The following is a 24,112-nucleotide window of genomic DNA, read 5'->3' as shown; positions in this document are numbered from 1 at the left end:
CATGCAAACTTGACCTATGTTGTTAAATGACAGCCTACTGTTTCGCATTAATCTTCCAGGGAAGTGTGCCTCTCCCATTTTGTAATATCACGCACCTTATCAGTTTCCTGTCTTTCTTCCCTTGCTGAAGGGTATATTATGACTATTTAGACTGTTATTTTAAAACATAAGAAGAGGCCAAACCGTGATGCATTTAGCTACCTGTTTGCTAGATCCAGACTGATCTGTTTCTYATTTCGTTGGTAGTCTCAAGCTACAATAAGGGAGAGGTCCATCTGGGGAGGGACCTCACCTTAGGTGAGTTCTGAAAGGCCTGAGAGCAAAAGCTTGAACAGCTTTTTCAAATTTCAGCACTATTTGTTGCAAAGATGTCGTGCCCAACCTCTAACAAGAATTTATTAATGCTATAGCAATGACCACATTAGTTATAATAGCAGCAAGAATGCTAGTACACAAGAGAAATAAGGAGATCATCTGGTCTGACCCCCTGCTCCGAGCAGGACTAACTTAGATCAAGTTTCTCCCTACTTTAATTCTTCTTATTTAGAAATTCTGTCTACAATAAAAGCAGCAGCAGGGAGGTTGTCTATTGGAATTAACTTCTCTGCAAAGTCCTGTGTAGCTTAGAAATCAAATTTGTGCAATTTGTGTCAGATGGTTGTTTAGCTGCCTAATCAGAGTGTTCAAAAAACTGTAAGAGAACAGTAAGATAATTGATAAATCTGGAATCAGTCTATGTTTCTTTAACAATACACTCTGATTCCTGCTTTCTTGTTTAGCTTATGTTAGCCTGCAGGATTTGGTCATGTGTCCTTTATTTAGGCAATGGGAAAAAATGTTCATTTTTCTAGTTTTCGTTCTAGAATGTAGTTGGAACCTGTCAARAGAATAAAAGCTTGAATGAATAGTCCCTTTGTTTGTTGGATAGAATTGTTAAAGTCATAGAGTAATAATACTAAAAAAGTAATAACCTCATCTTGGAAGTTTTTTATCCCAAAAGAAAACTAAAGAGGGAAACAGGGCATAGAAAAGTGAATAGATCTTCAATAGTGCCCAAGTAACGAATGAAGCTGTAGCAGTTTCAAGGTTCATAGACATCTGATCATCCTAAGGAACAGTAAAAAGTGACCGATACATAAGCCAAGTCTGAGATGTAAATATATTATTGAACCTTTCTATGGAGAGATCAACAGAAGTATTTGTATATGTTGAGACAAGTTTTGGGTTCAAATAGTCTTTGTAGTGCAAGTCTGCAACCTGAAGTTATGCCTGTCCTTTGTCTATTGATACCAAAATACTTGTTAGAATTTCAATCTGAATTAAGTCCCTCTTTAAATCTTGATTCTTCCAAACATTTAGTAGTGCAATTAGTCTGTTATGTAGGGCAAAATCCTGCTCAGGTACAAGATAATTGAGTATTTCTTGCGTGCTTGTGGTAAGGAGTACAAAAAATGTTATTACTTGCTTAATGCAATGACTAAAAATCTTTTAGAGGTGATAGCCAAAACACACATTTGATAAGGATGACAGAAATATACAAGGAAACAGTATTTGCCCAAAGATATTTCTATTCATAAATGTAGTACAATATTGGTAAACTCAGATCCTTATTTATTTTTGGTTTTTTTCCATATTTCAATGAAGAATGGGAAAAACAGAGAAAGGGAAAAGCTGCTTTTGGCTTTAAAAGACAGACTGTAGCCTTTTAAAATACAGACATTATATTCTTGTAGCAAAAAAGAAAAAAAAAAAAACAGGAGTTCAGAGCTTCTTTTGAATTAGTTTTCTTCCCTGTATTGTCCTAGGAGACCCTCAGCAATTCACTGAGGTGGCACTGCTTAGTGACCCACCAATTCAAAGCAGTGTAAAATGTGACAGACACAAAAGCTTATCTATGAAAAATCCATTTCATTTACACAGAAGAACAACAATGTTAGTACACTGACTGCCATGTATTCTCCAGCAGCCAAATTTTGTAAATGTTTTGTATGTGGTTATCTGTCTGGCTTGTGTTTTATGAAGAAAACAAGTATTAATTTAAGGATGATAACTAATTTATAGCTGTGGTCTTCTGTAGTCTGTATTGGTAGGGCTGTCTCTAATGTGTAGCTCTGTCTATGGATTGCCAGTATAAAGGTGCAATCACTCACTACAGAACAGCTGTTCTAAGCATATTCAGTGTGTATTTAAGCTCATTGAGCCTGACTTAACAACCTCATAGTCCTTTATAAGGGACTCCTTAGTAGATGTTGTTTACCTTGACTTTAGTAAGGCTTTTGACACTCTCTTCCATAACATCTTCATGTACAAGCTGATGAAATGCAGGCTAGGTAAGTGGTCAGTATGGCAAATTGAAAACTGGCTGAACTCCTCGGCTCAGAGGGTTGTGATCAGTGGCACCAAGTCCAACTGGAAACCAATCACAGGTAGATACTGAAGTGAGTATTGTTTAACATCTGCATTAATGACCTGTACGATGGGACCACAGGCACCCTCAGCAAGTTTGCAGTTGATGCAGAACTAGGAGAAGTGTCTAATACACAGTCGCTTTTCCACTGCTATTTGGAGGGACCCTGACAAGCTGAAGAAATGGGCAGAGAGAAACCTCATGAAGTTCAATGCAGAGAAGTGCAAAGTCCTGCACTCAGGGAGGAATTACCCAATGCTGGGGGCTGACTAGCTGCAGAGTAGCTTTGCAGAGAAGGATCTGGGAATCCTGGGAGGCAGTAAGTTGAACATGGGTCAGCAAGGCACTCTCATGGCAAGGATGGCCMACAGTATCCTGGGCTGCATCAGGSAAAGCGTTGCCAGCAGGTTGAGGGAAGTGATCTTTCCCCTCTACTCAGCACCGATGAGACCACATTTGCAGAGCTTGGTCCAGTGCTGGGCTCCCCAGTACAAGATAGACATAGACATACAGCAGCAAGTCCAGTGAAGGGCTAGAAAAACGATGAAGGGATGGGAGGAAGGAGGTGAGGACTAAAAAAACCCTACCTATGCTAAGTAGTAAGTCATTACTACATGACTGATACATTGTCCACTACCTTAGAACCACCTCCAGTCAACTATGCCTTATTGTGACTTCCATTATCTGCTTTAGCTCAAATTTTGGCTGCTGGACTTTTCACTCACAAAGTGTTTAAATATTTCTGAAATGATACACAGAGCATAATAAGAAAACAAATATCCATTCTCTTTGCCTCTCCTGGTTTGCTCTCAAAAACTCTCATTGCAGCTGAAAGTTCTGCATTTAACAAGAAGCTACCTATAGACTATCCCCCTGCCCAGCACGTGGAACACCTGGTCATACGATTCCTAGTGTGTCCACCAACAAGGAAGGTTGGACCTTAGCTGTAACCACAGGGATGGTTTATGGGAGAAGGAGGAACCCTGAAAGTTCTCCACAAGCAAACGTCCTACTGGGCTCAGGTACATAAGTTTTCTACATCTAATTTTACTATAACAGGTTCCACAACATGCTTGCATAAATCAAAGGCCTGTGTATACACCATACTTCCCCCCTTCACTATTTATATTCCTCTGGAATGAAAAATAGCTCACCACCTGCCTCGTTTCTGTCATAATGTAACAGGCCACAGAGTTAACACTGTCCTGATATGAACAGTAGAATAAAATCACAGAAGTGGTCACTCTTACACAACTAAGATTTTTGGCACCTTAAACTTTTCCATAAGAAATACAAACCTTTCATAAAGACATGAAAATACGTTGTTTTAAGTATGTGTATTAATTAAAAAGCAAGTGGGGCAGACTTCCCTTTCAAGCTTATATGTACTGAAATTATGGAACCGTGTGGGCAGAGTATAAAAATTCAATATTTTAGCTTATTTTTAAAGTAAATTTATAGGAATGATGAATTTCTACTGTTCACATTGAATCTCTCTACAAAATGTGTTTTCATTCTGATACAGAGAAGAGCATGGGACTTCTCTTTCAGAAAAATAAAGGGCTAAGAGAGGAGATGGAAAAAAAACATCAGGCAGCAACAGTGGTATCAGATTAAAGAACTGGCATAAGTTTGATATCTGAAAGTAGCAACAGTTTTAAAATAACATTAAACCCACTGCTTTCAGGTAAATAAATAACAAATTTTGCTCTGACTCCAATCAATCATTAGAAATACTCAGGAAGCTTTTAACAACTACTGCAGATCTCTGCAAATCTGTAAATAGAATTCGAAGTAAGTGCCACAAAGGTAAAAAGAAAGCAGATCTTGGGCCAAGAAGGAGAAAAAAAACATTGCACAGCCTCAACGACAGCAGAGGGCAGTATAAAAAATAATATTATTGAGGTCATATAAAAATAGACCAAAGAACATTTCATGCCATTTGCAGCCTGGAACTCAAAAACATCCATGTGCTACTTAAATCTAAGGTTTATTACTTCTTGGGTTAAAAATGAAGGAAAATTCTGTGGATAATATTCTAAGTATAAGTGGCTTTAATTCAATGAAATCAGTCAAATTTAAGGATTATGATAAAGTGAAATCCAAAAGATAACAAATGTTATTGATTAATGCGTATATGACAGATAGCAAGGTCAGTAAGCTGAAAAATAATGCTTCGTCAATTGAAATTAATTTGGAAGCTTTGGGGAGTCAACAAGGGATTGCATTAAAAATCCCTGTATCAGCTATTTATATGGTAGTCTTTAAAAAAAGGCTAACAAATAACTGAGCCATGGAGAGCTGGTTGAGTTTGTTRCCTTGTGGCAGTCCCCTATTAAGATTCCCTGATGGAGCTGTGGCAGGAAAGTTGATTCAGCCTATTGTTATATCTGGTATTGCATTAACAGAGGAATTTGGTTCAGTGATGCATTGTTATTTTTCCATTCGAGACTAATTATATCCATGGGAATGAGCAGAGACTGCATGATCAGGGTCAAAATCCACTGCGCGCCTATTCCCTGTTAGGGCTGTTCCATTCAAATCACGGTTTTGTCCAAATTACTAGTACTTTCTATTATCTCTTTGGAAATCCATTCCACAGCATAATCAATGCAAGTATCAGGAAATTTCCCTTGAATAACGACCTCAACCCAAATTAGAGAGAGACATGTTTAAAAAGCTTCTATTTTGTTCAAACTTGACTTGAACTACTCAATGAACTATGTAATGCAAGTAACTTTCTTTCAAATTAGGGCACTTAAGCTTTTTCCTTAGAATTACTGTGTCATTGAGACAAACTAGATTGAAGAGGGAGTTGGTTAATGTCTAATAAATACATGCTAAATAAATTAATAAAAAGATGACTAAAGGTGGATGATGCCTAAACATTAAATAATGCACTGTTCGCACTTGTCATACAAGAGCTCCATCTGCCTTCCAGTTTTGGGTACTGCTGCAGAACCCAGAGTTTTGTAAGCAAAGGCTTAGGATTAAAAGATACCAGTACTGTAATGAGTAACTCTAGTTTTGTTACACTCAAATAACAGAGCTTTGCTACCACACCAAAATTACTAACTGGAGGTTAGTCTTAAGATCCTTTAGACAACAAATTTTTTTTGGCATCAGTAAAAAGAATCTTCTAGTGATTTTTTTTCTAAATGATGTAAGAAACAAATCATTGAAGGTATGCATAATAAAAAAAAACTGTTGAAAGCAATAGATCTTAAATTTTCAAATCTATACTAATTGAGATCTTGTATCACTGTGTATATGAAAGCTGTGTATACCAAAAACGCTTTATCTAAGATATTGCAAAATGAAAACATAAATAAGTAGAATTAATAGATATGAAATTCTGGAAGAAAAAATGCAAACTAAAATTCTTAGTAGTGATAATCAAACCATAGCACATATTGTGTCTCCAGGAATGCAGAAAAGTTTGTTTCTTAAAGTCTCAATTTGTGGACCCAGTGATGACATAAGATCCTTAACTTTTATTAGAAGAAAAATAAAAGTAACTAGTTCTCATAAAAGGCTAGTTTTCCCTTGTGAGGAAAAAAAACACCCTTATTGTCTCTGAAAGCAGAAAAATGTAATCATGTACTGATTTACATTAAGTACTTCTGAAGTTAGGTAATTTTCTACAGACAAGCAGGGGACAAAAGGACAGTGAGCCCCCATACTGGAATCCTGCCCTCTAAGGGAGAGCTCTGGCATTTTCCCGGACAGTTTCAAACAGCCTTGTAAGTTATCATTAAGTGACTTCTTCCTCCTGACCATGGAAAAATCTTTCTCTGGCTGCTAGGTCTGACAGCTTTAACAGTCTATTGCATCATTACTGCCTTCCACATTAGTACATGTCATATACTAACAATCTAACCCACACCAATATTTCAGCAAACAGAAGCTAAAGAAGGCTGAAATTGTTGGCTGCTATTGTGTGCCTAGGTGATTCCTCCAGCCTATGGCTCTTCCTTGTACCAAGCATAACTGCATGGCCTCCAGTTTAGTGACAGATGTTTGCTGGACTGTAATTCTCAGAATATAGCGATGTCCAAGAAAACCTGTCTAATAGCACCTGTTAACATGCTAGAGAGTATAAGCTTTAACATGTGCTATCTGGCAGTAAAGGAGAAACAGTCTTTTCCTGCCACTAATCAGTCACACTATAGTTTCCCACTTATAAAACTGACCTTTGTTTGGCTGGTTAGTGAATGTTTGGAATATTAGACTCCAAGTTTACAATATCTAATTTAATGTGCATGATTCAGTATAAATCGTATTCACAATACTGGCTGGAAAAGATGGAAAACCCATTATTATTAGGGAGGCTGAACCTCAAAATGTTCAGAACTAGAAGTTCAAAAGCTCAGTAAGACATTTTGGACCTCCTAATTCTCCAAAATTCAGAGCTATACATCTTGTCACAAAACCTCAATTAAAAAAAAAAWTTTATTCATGTTTCTACCAGTCTTACCAAAGCAAAGCAAAAGAAAATGGTTGCATACAACCTTGCTATATAGTCTAGAGCTAAATCCGTTTGCATCTTCCTGACATTGCTAGGCTCCAAAAGGTGACTACCTTATGTAATAAATCTGGTAACATATCATGATCCATCTTTATTCAAGCTATATTCAGTTGGATTGCATAACTTTGGCACAATCAGAGAAATGACTGATGGAGCTGTGCCCACTTACCTCAGTTACTGGACTTCTTCCAGCTGACCAACTGATGAAGGTGGGTCTTCACGACACSGGCAACCGGAAATTATATAAATATATCTACTTCTACAAAGTTGTTGCACTTCAGTACAAGTTTCATCATTTGTTTATGTGGGCGCAAGTGAGATCAGGCACCCTTCTGAGAAGATGTAAACCTCAAGCCTCTCTCTTTATTGCTCTCACAAGCACAAAATTAAAAAGAAGCAGGTTAGGGTAAAAAAAGAGCAACAATATACTTAGTGAAGGGCTTCCCACTAGTCTCACTTTCTAATTAGGAATGACTTGGCAACTGTGAAGTAACACTCCCTGCAGCAGAGGATCAGGTTCCAACACTCACTGTTCTGCTTATCATTTTTAGCCTTCTGACTACACACGCAAGACTTTACACCTGTGCTGGGCAGGATAAAAACTTCAGATATCGGCTTTCAGGTCACAGAGATCAGCGCTTTCTAGAAGTGCTGCATGGTTTGGTGACATAAGCCTGGGGACTCTGATGGCATCAATCAGGAAAGAAAAAACGGACTTGAGAATGATAGGATGTGACGACTGTGAGCTACTCGAGCCAATAGAGAAACCTGAATGACTGCTTCAGTAGGGTAGACATAGGATGAAGTGATGTGTGAACACTTGCAACAGATTGGGAATTCCTGTGGACACCATAAAGCAATGAGGTAACTGGCACTGACCTGTATGAATCTGATACAGTTCTGGAACAGGTCACAAAAATGTAATACAGTTGAAGTGGTAAGGTTGGTTGTTTGTCTTGGTGAAGAACAGTTCACCTCATTTCACAAAGACTCTTCTGCCCATCGGAAAGTAGCCTGTAGGGAATCATAAGCATATCACTTCTTACTTGCAAGTCAGAGAAGACATTTTAGAATACTGCTAGTAGGACCTTCTCACTCAGAGAACAAAAGAGGGATTTAAAAATCCCAGCACTTTGAAATCTTCAGTTTTAAAACTCCCCACTGAAATATTGACCACCTCAATACCTATTACATATCATTAACRCCCTTAATTGTTTCAGTGATTCTAAACTGCTCCTGCAGCACTCAGTTARATCTGTTCTCATGACAAAAAGGGACCAAAGACACTTAATTATTGCTCTGATCTCTACCTCTTTTGGTTGTGTGAGCAGAGAAGAAACAGACAAAAATCTGTTCCCCAAAAAAGCAGCATGCAGCAGTCTTATCTCTATCCATGTTATTGACCCCAAATGAAACCAGAACAGCATTACAACATATGTATAAATAAACAAATTAAGTATCCCGGCTATGACAGGAGTAGTTTCTCAAGGGAAAGCTTCATCCTTACCATCTGTACTTTAGTGGCAGAAACTGCTTTCTCCCCCACGCTATGCTTCTGTCCAGACCAATGACCTCATTTCCTGGGTAAGAACTTTAGGTTTGACCCATCACTGAATTCCCTCCAAATGGGAATGCGTTGCTAACAGCTAACTGTGCTCATATTCAATTTCTGTGTTGGTCTGAAATACACTTTGAACTCAGACATTTATAATGTGGGACTGAAGTGACATTAAGAAGTGTGATGTAATTGCTGTTTTTAAAACAATGGTGGTATAGAAGAAGGCTACATCCTGAAAATTAACATCCTGCTGAGAAAAACACACAAGTGCAATTGACTGCAGTAAGAAATAATGTGTGCAGTATGATATGATAAATAGGGAAGATATAGAATTTTGAAGGGCAAATCATTTCAGCTTGTATTATTTCAACAAAGTCCAGCCTATTTATCTGAAAAAAACACTTGATAAAAGATTGCAAGTGGCAAGTAAGACTGAGATAGTACACTTGTCAGAATCAGTTAATGTCTTTCCAAGTATAGGGAAATGACAAATGAATTAATTCAGGATGTTTGTTCTTTGTTTAGACCAGAAGAGCTACACAAGTCTGCACAAAAAAATCTTAAGCTTTTTCTACATGTTGCTTTGCTTGAAGTGAAAGTGCTGTGAATATACATGAAAGGAAATACTTCTGCAAGATACTCAGCTTCTATGTTCAGGTTCTTGGTACTCCTGCAGACATGCTACATGAATCTTGCTGTTTAAGACAAGTTTATGGGGAATTTAAGAGGATTTCTCTAGCTGGGATTCCTTTTAAGGTAGCTTGTGGGGTTGATCTTCAGCAAAGAAGTTGTAAACTCCAGTAACGCTAAATATTCTGAGGGAGTTCGCTGTCATTAACAAAGCAGAGACCTTCCCTAGGACAGGATTTATGCACTGGGACATCACAATAAATTTAAAATTAAAATGAACTGAGCAACATGTAACCGCTTACACGTTGAGCTGCCACAGATCTGTTTTAACCAGACCAACTACTGTGAATAAAAATGCGCATGCTTGTGCACACGCTGTAGGCAGGACTGCCCTAGTCTTTTGACACAGAAGATAAAAGCTAGCGCTCRTCCATTACAGTCATACCTAAATTTGGCTGGGAAGATGGTCTCTGACCACCAGTTTTATCTGCAGGTGATGTTTTCCTTCAAGAGCTGGCGTGCCGGGGTTGCAGCTGTGCACAGCTGAGGCGATGGCCTGCCCCCACTGACTGGCAACGGCTGAAGCGGCCCTGCTGACCCTGCCACCTCGCCCCTCCGTGCCTGGCGCCGCACAAACACCGGGAAGGCATGGGAGCCTACGCGCTCCCTGAGGAGACCCGCCGGGGGGAAAGGCAGCGGCGGGCGCACAGGTGCAACGCCGCGCGCCGCGCCTCCAACGGCCGCGCGCGAGACAGTGCCCCGCAACGACGCCCCCGGCGCGCGAGACGCTGAGAGAAGCCGCCTTCCCATTGGCTGAGGGCGGGAGCCGAGGTCGTGAGGCGGGAGAACTTCTGATTGGGTGAGCGGTATTATGGGGGGGATAGAGAGCCGCATGATTGGGCGAGGGGCGGGCGCGCGGGTGCGGATGGTGGGGGGAGGTGGCGTTGCGGCCGGGCCGTCTCGCGAGAGCCGCGCGCGGTCTCGCGCGGCGCTGTCCCGCCCCCGGGTGCTTGGGCCGGCGGCGGCGGGCGGCGGCGGCGGCGCCGGTGAGTGACCGTGCCCCGCGGGGCTGCCCCGGCGGGCCGCGCCCCTCCCGCCCGCAGCGGAGCTCCCGCGAGCCCTGCCCCTTTCCCACCCGCCCGGCGGTGCCTCCCGCCCCCTCCCCACAGGCTTCCCGCCCCCGGCGGCTGTGGCGACCCCACTCTCCCCCCGTCGGGACCGGCCGGCCCCTGTTGTCCCCTCACTGCCCGGGACAGGCCGGTCCCTGCCCGCTGCCGAGACAGGCCGTGCCCTCCGTGCCGCCGTTCGCTCCCTGGGGCAGACCGTTCCCTCCGTGCCCCCTTTCCCTCCCTGGGGCAGGCATTTCCCCCGCGGTAGCAAGCAGTCGACGCTCCGCCGGGACGGCCCGCGGGTCTGGCGGGCTCCCGAGCCTCCCGGCGGTGTCCTGTTCGCACGCCTTCGCTTCGCTTCGCTTCCGCTCGCGGATGCGCGCAACCGTGCGAGCTTGTTTTTGTCTTCTCCATCCTCTGTGGAACAGTTGTTTTCTCCCGTGCGTGAGCTGAGCCCTCGCAGCCCCATCATCACCGTGTGTGTGTGTCCTCGCCTTCTCCGCTCGGTCAGAGCCTGTGATTGTGTCCGCTTCTTTTTGGTAGTGTTGAGTCTCCTCTCAGGAAGGAGATTAGTTAGAGGAAAAAAAATTGGGTGATTGTGGAAGTGAGTGGGAAGATTTCCTTTGAAGTAAGAGCCAAAACAGAGTGGGTTTTGACTGGCCTCTGCATTTCTGGGCTTGTGTATTCTGATCTTTGTATCTGTGTAGAGTTACAGCTGTATAAGAATAGTCCATGTGTGCAGGACATGTAAATAGCTTACCTGGACATGTAGGATCACTCTTGGATATTTATGTATGTCTCATGGCTTTCTTAGCTTTTAATTAAAAAAATCAAAGCTAAAAGCTGTGCTTTCAAAGGGAAGAAGTTGAGAGAGTGGGGCAGAATCCACGCACAAGCAGTTAATGTGTCCAAAATTGTTTCACTTATTATCAGGGAAAGATGGGCTTTCTTTTATCATTTCTTCTGTTGTAGCACTCAAATACTCTCAGACTATGAACTTCAAAATCTTTATTTTTTTTTAATTTTTTTTTCCTTTTATTATTTTAACAATAATCACAGTTGTGAGATTGGGAATTGGGAAATCTTATTTTTAACTACTTATAAGTTCAGAGAGTTTTTGTGTGTTGCAAGTGCTCTGTCTATAACCTATCTCCTAAAGATGTCTAATGGAGGCAGCTATTTGTTATAGTGGTGGTCCTTCTCATATGAATACATTTTAACCAAAGTTACACTGGCACTTCTGCTTACAGAACTGATCATAACGTTGCTTGAATTGGAGGTAACTGATGACTAGAAGAGGTTGCGCGATGCTACCTTGAACTTGTGATTAGGAGTGCTCTAAGAAACTAAATGCTGTGTTCCTGCAGAAGGGCATAGATTGTTGGTAAAAGCTGCTTATCTGGAAATCGCAGAATTACTGAAACTGATAAGGTAGTTTGATTTACATGCACAGTATGTGTGTGGATAAGCAGTTTAATTCACAAGCACTACCTTATAATCAGATAGGTTTGTTGTTGATAGCTGAGAATCTTTACTTTTAATATCTGTTATGATTAAAAATCTCTCCTTCAATAAGGGAATGAGCTAAAATAGCTTCCAACTGAAAATTTTCCCTGTAGTTTTATATGGGAAAGTGTACCAAAATTTCATAGCATTTTTGTCATTCGGGCATAAAGGCTACAGGAGGGTATTTTAATCAGCTAAAGATAGGAAGTTCTGTGATAAAATTGTGCATTTTTTTATGATCCCTTAGTAAATGGGTTCCTCTTTTAGCTCACTTTATAGAGTAGATGTAGAGCATCTGATAATGATTAACAGAGAGAACTTTTTGGTGATACCAGCTTTGACTGTATTACCTGAAGGGTCCATGGAAAATGGAAGAAAAAAAGAGCATTATGTATACCTTAATATCTTGTTAGTGCCTGTTTGAAAACACACTATGATTTTATCCAGGAAACAATCAAAGACTCGCTTTAGCTAAACTGAATGTTGAAGTTTTACATTCTTTATTCATTTATTAGAAGGAACTACTGTGTTTGGACAGATTATCCAATAATATGTTATAACTAACACCATGAAAGAAGGCATTGTGTAAACTTGATGTTTTTTTTCCCCTTCTTGTTATCTCCTAGAAATGGGTCTGCTTTCAGAAGATGCAGTGCACTAGATGTGGTGCTTGGAACAGAATTAGTCATGGCATCAGAACTATGTAAAACAATCTCTGAGGCAAAGCTCGAAAGGCACAAGAACTTATTCTTAAATTACCGAAATCTGCATCACTTTCCTTTGGAGTTACTGAAAGATGAAGGGTTGCAGTACTTGGAGAGACTTTATATGAAAAGAAATTCCCTGACCACATTGGTATGACCACCTCTTTATCGTAATGTTTACTCTCTGTATGTTTTAGGAATTCTGATTTTGGAACAGAAAAAAAATGATTTTTTTTAAAAGTAATATTTTAGCAAATCTGATCCTGAATGGTGTCAGCCATTGTGAAATTTAAGTATCATGTTATCGGTATCAAGTATCTGGTTACATTATGTTCAGAGTTGCATAGGTAATGTAGAGTAATAAATGAAAGTCTATGCCCTGTTTTATAGTTAACCTTTTGAAGCTCTGTTTTTTTTTCACTGTTACAGATCTTGCTTACAGTCTCAGTGTTAGGCCTTTGTATTGTTAGGAGATACTGTGTAGTCTAGTCTGCATTCCTTCATTAGGCTAAACAAGATTTGCCTTGGTGTGTGTCTAATTTTAAAACTCAGTAAATCCCATGGACTAATTCAAAGCTGGCTTGTAAGGTGCCTATGAAAGCTTGTGTCTGTGGTGAGGTGCCATTGATAACCTGAATAAAGTAATACCAGGGCTGAAATTGTGTATGTATATATATGTATATACACACACTTTCCTCCTTCCTTGAGAATTCTTCAATGAAGGTTTCACTTCATGGAGCAAAAGCTGGAAGAATTCTGAAGTCTTCGTGCCTTTTCTTAAATGAGTCATTTAAGTTTGTATGTACTGTAGAAAAATATTTTGGCAAACTTTGGGCAAGTCTTGGGCTCGATGATTTGATAGACACATAAGATTCATGGTAACAAATTAGAAATGACTAAAAACTTACTGAAAAATGTAGGCAGCTGTGCTTTGACACTTCTTGAAATACAGTGATTATTTAGTGGTGTTAGGCTCATGAAATTTGCACTGCTCAAAAGATGAAACAGTGATATGAAAAGTTTGCATATCACTTTCCTGTATGTCTATGTTAAAGCCTTCTTTTTTTCTTAAAGCAATTATAGATCAGAGACCAAAACATTATTTTACCAGTTAAAATTTAGTTTTATTTTTCTTTTCAGTATTTATTAATACTGCCAGCCCATAGATGTGAAATATGGTGTAACTAACCTTGATTACAAAYGAGCTCTGTGTAGAGAGAGACAACTCTGATCCCATACTGCTCAGAATTGTCATCGAGGCATGGGATAGCAGAACTGAAAGAGTACTTAAAATGTGGATAACACGTAGGCAAGATGATTTGCAGGCACTTTGAAGCGGAGAATTAACATTCAAAAAGGTCTGGATAAATTGGTCATAATATAACTTGGTGGAATTTCATTCAAATGCATAGCACTATCTCTAAGAACTAGACATGTAAAATTGAATATAACTCACTGAGCATCTATTCTGCAGAATAGAGATGGTAAGGTGTAGTAGACCAAAATAGAGCAAGTCAGCAGGATGTTATAAAGAAGGCAAATGCCATTTGAGGACATAAAGTGGTTCACAGTCTCTGTTGTAAGCTGATAGAAATAATGCTTGAGTACTATTCAAGCATAAGCTGGAGTAAGGTTTGCAATCCGGAGTTCCAATTTACTCATGTTTTTCATAAGTATGAAAGAATCTAGAAAGCAGCAGCAAAAATGATTTTTGGAGAATGTGCTATGAGAAAAGGTTGAGAGATTTAGGTTAATTCCTCTTGCAAAAAGAGAAGATGGAGAGAGGTAAAAATGGAAGGAGGAGGAGAGGAACACAGAGGGGAACATCAGTATGTGGTTTTTTTGTTTTTTTTTTTTTTTAGAACAATTTCTTTATAAGAACTTTGCTTTTTAAATGTCCACAGCTGGTAGGTCAAGTAATCCTCTCAGTTTCAGTAAAGAAATGGCTAGATACATGTAGAAGAAACTCAGCTGAGAATAGCTGAGAACTGCTATACTACTACTCCAGAACTGCTGGAGGCTCTTAAATGAGAAAAATGTACGGACGTCTTTGAGGGATGATTCTGCATCAGAAGGTGATATGGAGATGTGGTTTTAATGTCTCTTTCAGTCTTGTGCTGCTTTGATTCTATTCAACATGATGAGCATTACCTCATCCGTATATCCTTCAAATTGTATATAGATTATTGGCAATCACTGAAATAAAGAAATATGGTTCAGAATTAGTTTTGATAAAGTAAGGTGGTACTTTCTTCTCTATCCCATGAGGTCTTTCTTTCTGAGTTTTGAGAAATATTGACTGAATCAGTTTTTGCTCCTCTTTGCTCTTGTAAAATTATTCCAGTCTTTGATGGATGACTCCTATGAAAAKGTACAAAATGTCTGGGCATAGGTAAACTGTCAGCCTTTATGTATACCCTGCCTTAGAATAAATTTTAGTTTTGTCCTTACAAGATGAAAATAATAGAGAAATATAAGATAATGAATGAATCAGGGAGCTGCATAACCCACCTGTAGCCCAGGATCAAGTCTTCCACTCTTTCCTCATTTAATGTTTGACTTCTAGCATTAGCTTTCCAGTAATCCCATTTCCCCATCCAGAAAAAGGAAGTAACAGTTTGCCTTGATGGCAGTGTCAGAACTGTGATCTAGCCACATAAACAATCGGTCATTTATAACTTAAATAACTCAGAATATGTATTAGTGTCCAATTACATGTATTGGTGTCTAATTGAGACAGATCAGCATGGTTCACTTTGTCAAAAATGCCATATGGATGTGAGCAGGAGGGAAGCTGCTTCAAATTGACAGAAATGATGATTAATTTATCATTGTTATTTGTAGTCCTGTCACCAAAAGAGACTGGAGTTTGTATGTCACTGACTTCTACTTTTCAATGGATGGATAATGTATTGGTCTTTTGATCTTAATTTCATTGTAGGATGTTGTATTAAATAAACTCATCTCAAACCATCATTCTTATGGTGCTCAGAGATAAGCTTGGCTCTCTTACAGTATGAAACAGTCAAAAAAAAAAAAAAAAAAAGAATACAGTGTTTACAGTGTTCGGGTGTAATGTGGAAATAGTTTGTGGATGTTTCAGATTAGCATCTTTGCTCTGTTGAAGGGTTTCAGACAACAGTGAGATTTTTTTCAGGTTCTCTTTGCTTTTAAGTTAATTTTTGTGTGTGTGTGTGTGTGTGTGTGTGTGTGTGTGTGGTCAAGCTAGTTGTGGACTCTGTATGTTTTCCTAGCTTAAGCTTTTTCCTTTGATCAAATAAAATTATGTGCTGTTGAGAGAAGATAAATGTACTGTAAAAAACCTTCCAGTAGGTGGCAACAGCTGCTTAGGTATAGCTTGTTTCTTGAGTCTTGACATCAACTGGTTCATTTGCAACTGGTTAATTTGTTCTGGAGTCATCATTTGCTGCTCCCTAGTTAAAAACAAAATAATTTTTGTACTCAGATCTAGAATGTGACATCTTTGTTACAGATGAATAATATGACATTACTATCTCAGGCTAGCATATTTCTCCACAATGAATTTATAACCACAGAGTTAAGTATTTCATGTGAGAATATACCTTAACTGATAGAAGTTGCTGAATTTCTTAATGGGAAATTGACCATGTTATTGAACTGCTTTCAGGTTTGTTTGTCTGCTTATATGTATATTGCAAACAGTTTTAAAAATGGACTTTTTAATAAAACCGTGTCTATGTTTAAAGTAGATTTCCTCAGTAATGAAACTGTTTTAACCTTGAATAACTTCCAGTATGATTATCAACGTGAGATTCAGAACTCAAGCTAGTTTTGTGGTATTTGTTCATGGTTATAAATGCCAGCCAGGGATCAGTTAAGAGATAGAAAATGATATGCCTAAATAATACATAAATATGAAATCTAGTTTGACGGGCTACACAAACAATCTAGATCATTTCCCAATTTACCAGCAATACAAAATAAAACAAGCTATGTAGTTAGATATCTTGTATAGTTTCTGTTCCACCTTAAATCTCACAGCAGCTTCTTAGCAGTCTCTCTGCTTTCACTAACTCAGTTATTTTAATGTATTTTCTAAAGTAAGGTTATGGTAATCCATCTTTTCAGCCTCAAAAGAGACTACCATTTGCTTGAGGACACATTAATGTAATTTCTAGGCTGTAGTTCAGTTCCAGTAATGAATTGCTCATCCTTGGTATTTCTCATCAGTACAATCTGGGATATATGTGGGGATTTGGAAATGGGGCATTGTGTACAGGTTCCTTGTTGCAGTTCTTTGTGCCTAGCTGCTAACATGTTTTAGCATGGTTATTAAAATGAGTTGGGCACACAATGTGTGTGTGGCTAGGTTTTGTTTTTAAACCTAAAAAAATCTCTAACTCTTTTTCAGCCAGAAAACCTTGCACAGAAGCTTCCAAACCTCGTGGAATTGTGAGTTTGTGTAGGAATTCTAATTATTTTTATTATGCTTCTGCATCTTATTTTAAAATAATTTTGGAATGTATTGCTTACACATAACATACTCTTAAAAGTGAACAGTTTTATTGGAGAGAAGGGTCATTCTTTGTGTGTGTGTGTGTGTTTTTTTTTTTTTCTTTAGGACGGACATCCAGATGTATTCAGTCCCATGTTAATATTTTTTATATTATTTCTTGTTTATTGTATAACAAGAACTGTTTTGCAAGTTCTTACACTGCTAAGGAAAAATAACTTTCTCCAAAAGTCCTGTGTATGCTGTTGTCACACTAATCACAGACCTGTTGTCACTGGAACCTCCAAACAGTACGGTCAGATGGCTGCCACAGAGCTGGAGTGACAGGTTACTGCCTCTGACCCATCCCTATTTGCTTATTTCCACCTCAGCTACTAGTGGTATGACTTCAATCCTGCTGTTTGTAATAGTAATTTTTTGGAACCATGTCAGAGATTGTCAAATAGGAGCAGGAATGAGCAAGTAGGGATAGTAATCATTTAATGATGTTTATTGTAGGCAAATAGTTTATCCAGTCTTGCCCAAAGAATGGAGTCACATAAATTATATTATTTTGAAAATCAACTTTGAGTTGTAAGCTCGCGAGTCAGTGGTTTCCTCCTTCCCCTTTTCTCTTTTAAGGCTCTAATTTTCCTGTACAATAGGATTGGGGTTTTTTGTTTTTGTGTTTTTTAAGAACTTCCTCTTTTTCCCTTACAATTCATTTGACTCCCTTTTAGTTAAATAATTAATGGACCATTCATTTGTTCATGTAGTAGAATATTTGAAACAAGGAGGTATATATCTGAGTAGCGTAATACATTCAGCTGTCTGATCTTGTCATCTTAATTTGGCCCTTGAAACTGCACCTTTCTGGTACATGCGACCACAAGATAATTGAACTGTTTTGTAGGTCACTGCAGTCTCCAACTTGCTTGAGAGGCAATCTTGTCTCATCATGCCTGAATCTTGAGAATCTGCATATGCTCTGAAGCAGTAAAATACTCTCATATTTGATACAATTAGTATTTAATGATTTGCCATGGGGCATCAGGAAATATCAATATTATCTGATGGCACCTTTAGGAAAACCTGCCTAAAGTCATAGATTCTTAAAATAATCTCTTCCAAACACCATAATGCAGGATTCAGTAGACCTAATTATTATGGTTCAGCAAGCTTAGTTGTACCTGTACATTCTTGTAGTCTAGAGAGAACTGAACTTGCCCTGCAATTCAGGTAGTTCTAATAGCTCAAGTCAGTTTTTGATCAGAGAGTAAGAGCTGTTTTGTTGACAGAAGTGAAGAGAGAAGAAAGATTTCATTTTAAAGAGCACTTGGTTACAGTATTTCTAAACTTTGAAAGACAAACTTGATTTTTGAGCAAATGAAAATCTGTTGCAATTTCACCATATGCTTTTAAAAGCTTCACTATGGTCTGCATTTCTTTGTATAGTATGTCCCTCATGCAGTGACTCTTACATAAAAATCCTCATAATACACGTTTTTTTAGATTGCTTCTATCCATGAAATGGTCACAACAGTTTTCAGTAGCTGCAGCTGAAAAGAATAGGAAAATTTTCATCCTTACCTTATATATAAGGAGTTCTATAAACATATCAGCTATCCTTGTGTTTGCTACTTTTTAAACAATGCTTTGAATATTTTTCTGCAATTTTTAATGAAAAAAGCTTGGCTGTTAAAAGCAGCTGAATTTATTTATTTATTTATTTATAACCTTGTTTGCCTCTGTCTCCCCACAAAGGCTCCTGCTTTTGGAAATGCTGTTTGAATAGAATGGGGAAAACTGGGCTGTGCAAATCGTTCTGTGTGTACTTAAACATTTGGGCATTAGTACTCAATATTCCTTTACAAATAGATACCAATATTTGAAAATTTGGTTACTRTCATTTGTTACAGGGCCCTTTCATTTATTTGTAGCAATGTCTGTTTTGGTCATCAAAACTAAAATGTGTGTCATCTGTTCTTATGTTAACAGTAGTGCTGGACATGCTCCACTAGAGGGTGCTGAGTATTCTTAGTGAGAGATCAGGTCCCCATCAGCACTTACTAATGATTATCTGCATGACTGGATTTTCATTTTCAAAAATGTGCCCTAGGTTTGAAAAACCCAGTTATGATGAGTAGATCATGTTTGTCTCTGCAGTCAGTTAAGGCATGAGAATTTTTTTTATATACGGRGAAAGGTGTTCATGATTGACTTGTGAGGGTTTGGGATTTTTGCTTACTGTGCATTTAGTATGAAATAACCTGTGATTAAAATATGATTCATTTTGATGGTTCTGTCTGCTTTATTCTTTTACCATCTTGTTTTCTTACAGTTTTCAAAACTTAAGCCCACTTTTGTTGAAACTGAATGTTTTGTTTCAAGTAATTGTGTATTGTTTTGAAATGAAAATGATTTAATAAGCTAAGTGAAATTTAAGTGCCTGTCTGTTGCCAGTTTGTTCAATTTTCACAGCTTTTGTGGTCCTAGAGAACAATGGCTTTGAGGGTGCTTTTTTCTTTCAATCTGAAATTAGATATTTTTGCAAACTGATTATGTAGCAGAAGTCCTTGAGGGTAACAGCTGGTATCCTCTGCTCTTTTCTCCTCCCCTTAGGTACCTTCATTCAAATAACATAGTTGTTGTACCTGAAGGTAAGTAACCTACCAGCTCACAATAAGTGGCAGGAATTATAAAATATTAATTTTTCTTCTTTGAAGAGGCATATTTTTTCCTTTGTTTTCCCATAAAACATTAAAGATTTTCATACGAAATATACCCATGTAGCTCTTGGTCAATAATATCTTTGTTTATGTTATGTTAAATTCTTTTAATGAGTTCTCAAATGCACCTAAATGCTCTTTGCTTTAGTTCTAATTGCAGAAAGTGAAAAGGCTAAATGGCACTCATCTACAGAAACAAAACTCCAGAGTGTCTTCTACTTTGAGACAGTTACCACATAGAATACTCTACTGCTTTTGTTCGTGAAACATTTGGAACCTGAAGTATCAAGAACGTATACTAGCTCCTTTTCCTTGCACTGACTGTAGAGTTGTGTGTCCAGCATCAGAAAAGCACTTGAAACTCTGTCTAAATACGTAATTTGGATAGACTGATAACAAAGGAATTGAAAAAGTGATTTTAGGGCAGAATTTTCCAAGGAAAATATAGAAGTGGGAATATCCTGTATATAACTTCCTTTTTTTTCTCCCCATCGTTGCCAGCAGTACTGTTTGTTGGCTAAATATGCGTTTCCATAAACTCTCTCATTCAGTTATGAGACTGACTTTAATACATCATAGTCTGCTCAGATGCAGGTGTTAGGTACTGTGGCTTTTTATCCTCTCCTGGTCCTATTAAGATTTTAACATTACTCTCGGGTCACATTCATGTTTTAATCTGTTCTCTCACAAGCCATTGGCTCCCTCGTTAAACTGCAGTTTTTGGACCTAAGTGATAATGCCCTCGAAATTGTATGCCCAGAGATTGGCCGCCTGAGATCTTTACGTCATCTTCGCTTGGCTAACAACCAGCTGAAATATTTACCTGCAGGTAAGTACAAATGTGCGAGGGATTGGAACAATGACAAATTCAATTTGAACTTAATTTGCACAGTCATTTGCTCTATTTTTTTTTTCTTGTCTTGCAGCTGAAGCATGGTACAGCTTGCCTTTAAAGACCAGTCAGGGATTGCTATTATACTATGTTGTGTTATATACACTCTGTACTTTAAAAATAGTAAGCCATGCTGTATGGATTTGAGGTAAAGAAAAGTCCTGAAAAATGGTTCTGAAGGAAAAGGTGCATCTATTTAACAGTCTTGACCATTGTATCAAGAAAATGTTGAACCTCTTTGAGAAAACACGAAATGCTAATGACAAACATAATTTTGTAAAATTAGAACAAACATCATCTTATCAAAATATAGAGGATTCCAGTCTTTCCTCTCTATCTTTTAGCCAAATAACCCCTTATTTGTGTATCATAAAAAAACATGTATCCAGTAGGCTTTCCTCTGGCAATTCTACCTCACTGTGACATCAGATAACAAATGTTGGTCTTAATAGTTTATAATAAAAAAGCAAAATTTATTCAAAGTAAATGTGACGCAAAGTCAAAAAGTTGGCCGTAGGCAGGTTTTCATGACTTTTTTTTTTGTCTTCTAAATACTTTGATAAGCAAAAGTAACTGATTCCCCTTCTTTCATCTCCTATCTATTCTTCCAGATGAGGAGATGACAATGATGATGATTTTTTTGTTGCTTAAATTTTGCTTTGGGTATTTGTTTTCTGATCTGTATAGATGATAAAATGTAAGGTCAGCAATTCAAAAAAACTAGACTAACTTAGTCTAACAGGATTAGCTTTTGGCTCTAATTTTAAATAAATTTTCAATGTGACCTTCATGTGTTTGTAAGTCCACATTGTATATTCTTAAGAAAAATACAGCAATTGTTCCTTGAAGTTTTGGGTGCAGAAATTGAGCTGTCCTTTCCTTGTACTTTTTGTGGCATAATAAGCCTTGTAGAACAATTCAAAGAATGATTATGATCGGAAAGAAAAAATTCTATATGACTATGTAAATCCCCTGGAATGAAATTAGATAAACCTGTTAAGCATTATGACCCAAGGCCAGTAAAATTTCCATCAATTTTTAGATGTCCTGCATTCAAAAGAAAAGTGACTTGAGTGAGCTTTATGTTCCTCAAAGATAATTTACCTTATGGTGCTGTACCATGAAAGAAAGATTTGTTCAAAGGAAAAGTGACACATTTTTGCAAAACTTCACACATTAACTTTAAAAGGTTCCAAAAAAGACTACTTTCAAAAGGATAATTTACATTACTGAAGAGTTGATCGTGAGTCTACCACATTTGATTAGGAACTGGTATTAGCTGCATAGGCAAGCTGCGTTTATTTTCTCCTGAAGAAAACTTGATGCTAAGCATCATGCGTAAGTGCATTTAGAGTTCTGTGTACCTGAAAGTTTCACATGTTTGGAAGTAATTCTACTGTTACCTACTTTTAAATCAAAGGAACCCAGTGGTATCCAGTCTGTATTGCTGGTAGTGTACTATCAGTTATTTTATTTATATATATATATATATATATATATATATATATATATATGCGCCATTATTGCTGTCATTACTAATCCTATCTGTTCAGGTGCTGTCACTGTCACCATGACTGAGCTTGTGAGTTACTGATCTGAGCAAGATAACTTTAGCATCAGTGAAAGATTTTGTGCAGCTAAACTATTGCATTATGTGTTTCCTAAACTTAGTGCTTCCTGATGCAGGCTTCCAAGGATATTTTCATAGTCTTTTCTTTGTAAAATTGTGGCGATATTTTAAAAATCTCTTTATAACAAAATGTTAAGGTATAAAAATATATTTCATCAATTGAAAAAATAGAGGAAAAATATTAAGTTTTGCTGTCTTGTTGGAAATATTTTTATCTTCAATTACAGTGGTATGAATTTTCATAATAAGATGTTAAATAGCATTCTGTCAGGAAAACTAGCAAAGTTAATAAAATAAAGCAGACTGAGTTGTAATTACACTGCAATACATTATTTTACTATGTGTCATTATTAGCTTCTTTCCTTATGGTGGATACTGCATCGCAGTGCATTGCTAGGAAAGACAACTCTTCATTCCTCTTAGTAATTTATAAAATATTAAGTAACTGTTTAAGGTATAACTTAGCTTCTGCAAATACAGCTTGATGGAATATAAAAAAAAACAATATAGTAGCTTTAGGTGTAGGCAATGGGCACTTGTGGAAGTAACCTTTCAAAAGTCGGTACCATCATTTTACCCCTGACTTAGTCCTACACAGATAACACAAATGGGCAGTGAAGTATAGATCACAGTAGAGGATCCAGTTAAGAAAAGCTGATCATTATTCACCTTATGTAAACAGATAGGCCAACCTGCAGCATAGTGATGTCACCGATAAAATACTTATTCCATTGCTGTTGACGTGTCATTCCTCTTCTCTCTCCCTTCTCAGTGCTAGGTATTTTCAGCCCCCTCAGTTTCTGTTGAAACTATGTGGAGATCTAGGAGGGTAATACTCTCTTTTTAGCAGTATCCTTAATGAACAGATACAAAATTTCTTTATTAAAACTGCCGAACAGTTGGATGGTAAAAGTTCTTGGGTATTTAGACTCTTGATGGCATTTCCCTATTGCACTACATACTTAAAGAATGATTCTTTGTTGTACCTGCTCTTACTTAACTGTGGTTGATTCAGAACTGAAATAAATAATGCAAATAATAGCATATGTTGATTCATTAACCATTTTTAATTTTTTGTTCCACAGTTGTGCTTTTAACATTTGGTGTTTAAGATTTGCCTTACAGAAATCTAACGTAACTCTTTTTAAAAACAAATGAAATAATATGTTTAATAAAGCGTTTTAAAGAATTATTTCTTAAATCTGATTGTAGGCGTTCTTCAATCCCTAATAAAGGTTGAGCTTAGTGCCTGAGACATTAAAGGAAAACCGTAGCATAAGATTTTAGCCTCTGCCTTTGTCTCTTTTTTCATAAAACTTGTGAGAATTTAATAACTTGATCTCTGGTGCTTTTCTCCGGTGTGGTCATGATTGTCCAGCTTGTATGAAAAGTTAGTTTGTGAGAGGAGATGGGGGAGAACGATGAGAATACAAGCAGACAGCGTGAATGTGTACGCCTTAGTTTCCTGAAGAAATCAGGAGGTTAGGCATGAAAATCGTGTTCCTTTGAGATTAGAAAGCGCTTGCTATGCTGTGGCACTAGTGTAGTGTAAATAATAGTTCTACCTTTGTGCTTAGCAAACACTGCCAAATCAATGTCACCCATTGATAAGATCATGTACTTTGGTCTCAAGGCACCTTGTTCAGTTGCACAGTACCACTGAAATAATGTGATTTCCTTTACACATCTTTGAAATGTTGTGAGAGATGTTGAAAGATGACTAAACTAAACCAATTGAGAACCAACAGGAAAAGACTGTTCAGAATAAGCATGTGAAAGCTGAGACATAATATAAAATTTCTGGAAGAAAATACTTTGTGAAATTCTCTTGTCATGTTCTGAATGTGTTTTGGGTAAGGTTAGTAAGACTTCTGCCTAATGGAAGTAGTTGTAAGTGCCTAGATTCTGTTGCAATCAACTGAGAAACTCTGAGAGAACTCTTTCC

At 37.9% G+C, this 24,112-nt stretch overlaps 1 protein-coding gene across 2 annotated transcripts in view; it reads left to right on the top strand.

The window, feature by feature from the left end:
• The first annotated feature begins 10,094 nt into the window (after window positions 1-10,094).
• The window catches only part of LRRC28 (leucine rich repeat containing 28), a 56,453-nt gene continuing 42,435 nt past the window's right edge, over window positions 10,095-24,112 (top strand). Inside the window, exons 1-5 of one of the 2 annotated variants that reach the window (XM_085308621.1) lie at window positions 10,095-10,169; window positions 12,365-12,593; window positions 16,836-16,876; window positions 19,539-19,576; window positions 20,337-20,474. In XM_085308621.1, the coding sequence (XP_085164747.1) occupies window positions 12,426-12,593; window positions 16,836-16,876; window positions 19,539-19,576; window positions 20,337-20,474 (385 nt within the window). In that variant the 5' untranslated portion in view covers window positions 10,095-10,169; window positions 12,365-12,425. Of the gene's footprint in view, window positions 10,170-10,661; window positions 10,739-12,364; window positions 12,594-16,835; window positions 16,877-19,538; window positions 19,577-20,336; window positions 20,475-24,112 lie in introns of those variants that run through there. The other variant, XM_085308622.1, reaches the window with a different exon arrangement.

The sequence above is a fragment of the Rhea americana genome, unplaced genomic scaffold, assembly GCF_003343005.1.
Source record: "Rhea americana isolate MKP2758 unplaced genomic scaffold, rheAme1 scaffold_28, whole genome shotgun sequence".
In the NCBI taxonomy this organism is placed as follows: Eukaryota; Metazoa; Chordata; class Aves; order Rheiformes; family Rheidae; genus Rhea; species Rhea americana.
This window is presented reverse-complemented; position numbering and strand designations above follow the sequence as displayed.